The sequence below is a fragment of the Lonchura striata genome, chromosome 32, assembly GCF_046129695.1.
Source record: "Lonchura striata isolate bLonStr1 chromosome 32, bLonStr1.mat, whole genome shotgun sequence".
Classification (NCBI taxonomy): domain Eukaryota; kingdom Metazoa; phylum Chordata; class Aves; order Passeriformes; family Estrildidae; genus Lonchura; species Lonchura striata.
In genome coordinates this window covers 2,840,038-2,845,728 of record NC_134634.1, presented here as the reverse complement: position 1 = coordinate 2,845,728, position 5,691 = coordinate 2,840,038, and the positions used below count along the sequence as shown (strand labels likewise).

The following is a 5,691-nucleotide window of genomic DNA, read 5'->3' as shown; positions in this document are numbered from 1 at the left end:
CGGGGACAAGGGGGCAGCGGGTGGGCGATGGAGAGGAGAAAGGGGAGGAGGGGGCAGCCAGGGCAGCGGGGAAGGGGAAGGGGCAGCGGGGAGGTGCCGGGGGCCGGGCAGGGGCGGCCGGGACGCGGCGAGGGAAGGCAGGGGGAGCCGGGGCGGGGCGCGGGGCGGGCCGGGGGAGCCGCCCCCCGCACACGTGTGCGGGGCCGCCCCGCAGCCGCCCGGCGCGGCTATAAAAGGGGCGGCGGCGGCCCGAGCAGCCCCGCACCGCCGCCCCCCAGCGCCCCACCATGAGCTACACCATGGAGCCCCTGGGCAACCCCTCGTACCGCCGGGTGACCGAGACCCGGGCCACCTACAGCCGCGCCAGCGCGTCCCCGTCCAGCGGCTTCCGCTCGCAGTCGTGGTCGCGGGGCTCGGGCAGCACCGTGTCCTCCTCCTACAAGCGCCCCAACCTGGGCGGCCCGCGGGCCGCCTACGGCTCCACGGTGCTGAGCTCGGCCGAGAGCCTGGACGTGAGCCAGTCCTCGCTGCTCAACGGCGCGGCCGAGCTCAAGCTGAGCCGCTCCAACGAGAAGGAGCAGCTGCAGGGGCTCAACGACCGCTTCGCCGGCTACATCGAGAAGGTGCATTACCTGGAGCAGCAGAACAAGGAGATCGAGGCGGAGCTGGCGGCGCTGCGGCAGAAGCACGCCGGGCGGGCGCAGCTGAGCGACGCCTACGAGCAGGAGCTGCGGGAGCTGCGCGGGGCGCTGGAGCAGGTGAGCCACGAGAAGGCGCAGATCCAGCTGGACTCGGAGCACATCGAGGAGGACATCCAGCGCCTGCGGGAGCGCTTCGAGGATGAGGCGCGGCTGCGCGACGAGACGGAGGCGACGATCCGCGCCCTGCGCAAGGAGATGGAGGAGGCCTCGCTGATGCGCGCAGAGCTGGACAAGAAGGTGCAGTCGCTGCAGGACGAGGTGGCCTTCCTCAGGGGCAACCACGAGGAGGAGGTGGCCGAGCTGCTGGCGCAGCTGCAGGCGTCCCACGCCACCGTGGAGAGGAAGGACTACCTGAAGACAGACCTGACGACGGCGCTGAAGGAGATCCGCGCCCAGCTCGAGTGCCAGTCCGACCACAACATGCACCAGGCCGAGGAGTGGTTCAAGTGCCGCTACGCCAAGCTCACCGAGGCGGCCGAGCAGAACAAGGAGGCGATCCGCTCCGCCAAGGAGGAGATCGCCGAGTACCGCCGGCAGCTCCAGTCCAAGAGCATCGAGCTCGAGTCGGTGCGCGGCACCAAGGAGTCGCTGGAGAGGCAGCTCAGCGACATCGAGGAGCGCCACAATAACGACCTCACCACCTATCAGGTACCGGGGAGGCGGCGCGGGGCTGTCCCGTGCCCGGTGCCGGCTCCGGGGAGGAGGGTGCGGGAGAGGTCCGGTGGGAGGGATGCGGGAGGTGCCCGGTGCCCGCTCTGGGAGGAGGAAACGCGGGAGGTGCCCGCTGTGGTGTGGAGGGATGCGGGAGGTGCCCGGTGCCCGCTCTGGCGTGGAGGGATGCGGGACGTGCCCTGTGCCCGCTCTGGGATGAAGAGATGCGGGACGTGCCCGCCCCGGGATGAAGAGATGCGGGACGTGCCCGCTCTGGCGTGGAGGGATGCGGGAAGCGCCCTGTGCCGGCTCCGCAGCGAGGGATGCGGAAGGCGGGGGGGGACGGCGGTGGGAGCGGGTGGGTCCTGCTCTGATGCCAGCCCTGCCTCCCCGAGCAGCGGGAAGAGTTTCTAAAAGTCCCCTCGGAGAAGTTCTGCCCGCTCTGTCCCCCCGTGCGGCGTCTGTCAGCCTCACAGGGGTTTTCTGCGTCTCCCTTGCAGGACACGATTCACCAGCTGGAAAACGAGCTCAGAGGAACGAAGTGGGAAATGGCTCGTCACTTGCGGGAGTACCAGGACCTCCTCAATGTCAAGATGGCCCTGGACATCGAAATTGCTGCATACAGGTACAGTGGGATCTTTGCCGACACGCCTGGAATATTAATAGCACTGCAGATGCTGCTGGCTCAGGAAGCGCTGCCACAGCTAAGAAAGACCAGCAGGCAGTGAACACGGGTGAAAGGAGAGCTTGGCTAAATCCTTGCAGCCCAGTGAGAGCCCGGAAGGTCATTAGGGACCAGCTAATGAGCGGCAGAGCTGCCAGCGAGCCCCGCGGGCACAGCACAGCGTGACTCAGTGCGGCGGCTCCCGTGCCGCATTCTGTCCTTGGCCGCCCGAGCAGGAGATGCAGCGAAAGACGAGGTTATTTTTAATTCCCGCCCGCTCTGCAGATGCCAGGCATGCAGGGCTTGTCACCAGAGCTCCCTTTTATCGCCTGGGAGAGACAGTGATTTTGCTTGATCATGGTTTGAGGCAGCGAGTGCTGATCTGTCTGTCACAAACACTTTTACTTTTCTTGCTCAACTTTCCTTCAGAGGCATCTGCTCTAATCTCGAGCTCAGCGTTGCTTGCTGTTGCCATCACCTGGCAGGTTTTTTTAGTCTCCTCTGTATCACTTCAGAACTCTCACTGGAGAGCTCCTGATTTTTCTGGGTCACAGAAAAACGCTTGAATAAAAGAAAAGTAAAAGCAACAAAAAAACACCCCCATCTCCAGATCTGTTGAAATTTCTGAGGTTGCTCAGACATACAGACACCTCAGGGGCTGTAGCTGCCTGCTGCCAAAGTCAGCTGAAGCCTCCAGTTCTCATATTCCCACAAAGAGAAGGTGGATGCCCAAATTATTAAATTAGAACACATGCTCTAATCAGCTGTAATTGTCTCAGACACAATATTTGATTTGGGTCTGTTGGCTGTGTCAAGTTCTGTTTGCCTAAGTCATAATGAATCCTATTCAATTAGTTAGTTTGTCCTAATCCCTGCTGATTTACGCCATAATAAAACTTTCTGACAGTAAAGATGAATTTGAACTGATCACTGCAGGTGTCACACGAGCCGTAAGCGAGGTAAAAACTGCTGAATGTGAGTTTTGGAAAAGAGCAGATTCAAGGGAAGCTGGGCTGGGGCTGTGAGCAGTGGATGGCTCTGGTGAGTTCCAGCACATTCCACAGCAAACTGGTTCCGTCCTGCTGGCAGAGGAATAGTGCAGCAGGGAAATGTTGTAGAATCCTGGAATGGTTTGGGATGGAAGACACCTTAAAGCCCATCCCAAAGCAGGGCCACCTTCCACTATGCCAGGCTGCTCCAAGCCCCGTCCAGCCTGGCCTTGGACACTTCCGAGGATGGGACAAACAATTATTCCCATAGCTGTCCCTTATTTTGGTTTTGTAATGCTAATTTTCTTCTTTTTCTCTCCTCCTGATTCCCTTAGGAAGCTGCTGGAGGGTGAGGAGACAAGATTCAGTGCCTTCTCTGGAAGCATTACCGGTCCCATATTCACACACAGACAACCCTCTGTCACAATAGCATCCACCAAAATCCAGAAAACAAAAATTGAACCACCAAAGCTGAAGGTCCAGCACAAGTTTGTAGAAGAAATCATTGAAGAGACGAAGGTGGAGGATGAAAAGTCTGAGATGGAAGATGCCCTGGCAGCCATCGCGGAAGAAATGGCAGCCAAGGCCCAGCAAGAGGAACAGGAGGAAGAAAAAGCAGAAGAAGCTGCAGAGGAAGAAGTTTCTGAGAAGGCTCCTGCAGAACAAGAAGCTGCAGCTGAGGAGGAAGAGAAGGAGGAAGAGGAAGCAGAGGAGGAAGAAGAAGCTGCAAAATCTGATGCCGCAGAAGAAGGCGGCTCTGAAAAAGAAGAAATTGAGGAAAAGGAAGAAGAGGAGGAAGCAGAGGAAGAGGAGGAAAAACCTGAGGCCAAGAGCAAAGCTGAAGAGGTACCAGCAAAGGCAGAGAAGGTCAAAACACCTCCTGTAAAGTCCCCCCCCAAATCTCCCGTAACAGAGCCGGCCAAGGCCGCCCCCAAAGAAAAACCTGCAGAAGCAGCAAAAGAACAGAAGGCGGAGAAAACGGAGAAGGCGGCCAAGGAGGAGGAGAAAGCGGCATCGCCAGAGAAACCGGCCACACCAAAGGTGACCTCCCCGGAGAAGGCTGCCACCCCCGAGAAGGCTGCCACCCCCGAGAAAGCTGCCACCCCCGAGAAGGCTGTGAGCCCCGAGAAGGCTGTGAGCCCCGAGAAAGCCGTGGGCCTGGAGAAGCTGGCGCCGCCGGAGAAGCCGCGCACGCCCGAGAAGCCGGCGAGCCCGGAGAAGGCGCGCACGCCCGAGAAGGCCGTGACGCCCGAGAAGCCCCGGTCCCCGGAGAAGCCTCCCTCCCCAGCCAAGGATGCCAAGGCTGTGGTGGAGGAAACCATCACTGTCACCAAGGTAACGAAAGTTAGCGCCGAGGCCGAGAAGGAGTCCAGGAAAGAGGACATCGCGGTCAATGGGGAGGTGGAGGAGAAGAAGGAGGAGGAATCCAAAGAGAAGGAGGAGGAAGACAAGGGAGTGGTCACCAACGGCCTCGATGTGAGCCCCGTGGATGACAAGGCTGAGAAAATCGTAGTAACCAAAAAAGCAGAGAAAATCACAGGGGAGGGTGGGGACAGTGGCACCACGTTTATCACAAAGTCGGTGACGGTCACGCAGAAGGTGGAGGAGCACGAAGAAAGCTTTGAGGAGAAGTTGGTGTCCACCAAGAAAGTGGAGAAAGTCACTTCACATGCTGTAGTAAAGGAGATTAAAGAGAGCGAATAAAAGCAACCATAGCTAAAATTCAAACCAATTCAAGAGCTTGGGTCGGTGCAAAAGGTTAAGCCATAGACAGCTGCAAAATGCATGTGGGTGACGGCTTCAAAGCAGATCGGGTTCTCTCACGGAGGCTCCAGACACACAGTATTTTACTTTTTCGTGCAATATAGGGAAGGGGGGGGGAATGCATGCAGGCTCAAGATGTACTCCCTCCACAGAGCTTGGGGATCTACAAAAAAATACTGCTACTACTAGTGCATGAGATGAAATGTGCAGAGGAAGCTTCTCTGAATTTCCTGAGCTGTTGGAGGGATGTATCTGAGGAACGAGTTCAGATGTATTATGCAAAGAACCAACTGAGCCAAAACCAAACCGAAAACAGTAATAGAGTATTCATGAGAACCAGAACTCTCCTAGCCTTAAAAAAAAAAAAAAAAAAAAAAAAAAAAAAGCTACTTATAACTAATTATGTTTACCTCACTGGTGCAATTAGGGTGGACTTTTACTCCTGGGAGAACCTTGTTGACATGCACAGTACGCAACCTTTTGTTGTTTGATGTAAAACAGTCACAGCAGTTCTTGCTCAATAAAGGTCAATATGAAAACATGACTTGTTCTGATGGCTTTTTTTTCCCAATTTAAGCCCTTCCCTAAGCTGGATGCTCTCCTGAATGGGAATGCAGCTGCATGGGTTGATAATTGGTTGAGGATCTTTTCTTTAATGTTCTCATTTGTCTTGGAGTTGGACTTTCATGGTCCTTGGGGGTCCCATCCAGCGCAGGACGTTCTGTGGCTTGGGTGTTGGATATGATGGACAAAATTCCTCTAAAAACAAAAAGGCTGGATTAAGAAAATAACAGCCATATCCCAAATTTTCTAGAGGAAAGAGGAATCCATTGAACACCTCTGCCTGGCCTTGAGGTGCTTAGGAGGGTTGCAATTGCTTTTTTTTTTTAAGAGGGGAAAGAAAGTCTCTAAGCCCTCAGTC

General features: G+C 56.5%; 1 protein-coding gene across 1 annotated transcript; it reads left to right on the top strand.

The window, feature by feature from the left end:
* The first annotated feature begins 270 nt into the window (after positions 1–270).
* NEFM (neurofilament medium chain) lies at positions 271–5,313 on the top strand. Its single transcript, XM_021547905.3, has 3 exons — positions 271–1,349; positions 1,853–1,977; positions 3,341–5,313. Exons 1-3 carry the CDS (start codon positions 288–290, stop codon positions 4,707–4,709), a joined length of 2,556 nt encoding a protein of 851 aa, XP_021403580.2. The 5' UTR covers positions 271–287; the 3' UTR covers positions 4,710–5,313.
* The last annotated feature ends 378 nt before the right edge of the window (positions 5,314–5,691 follow it).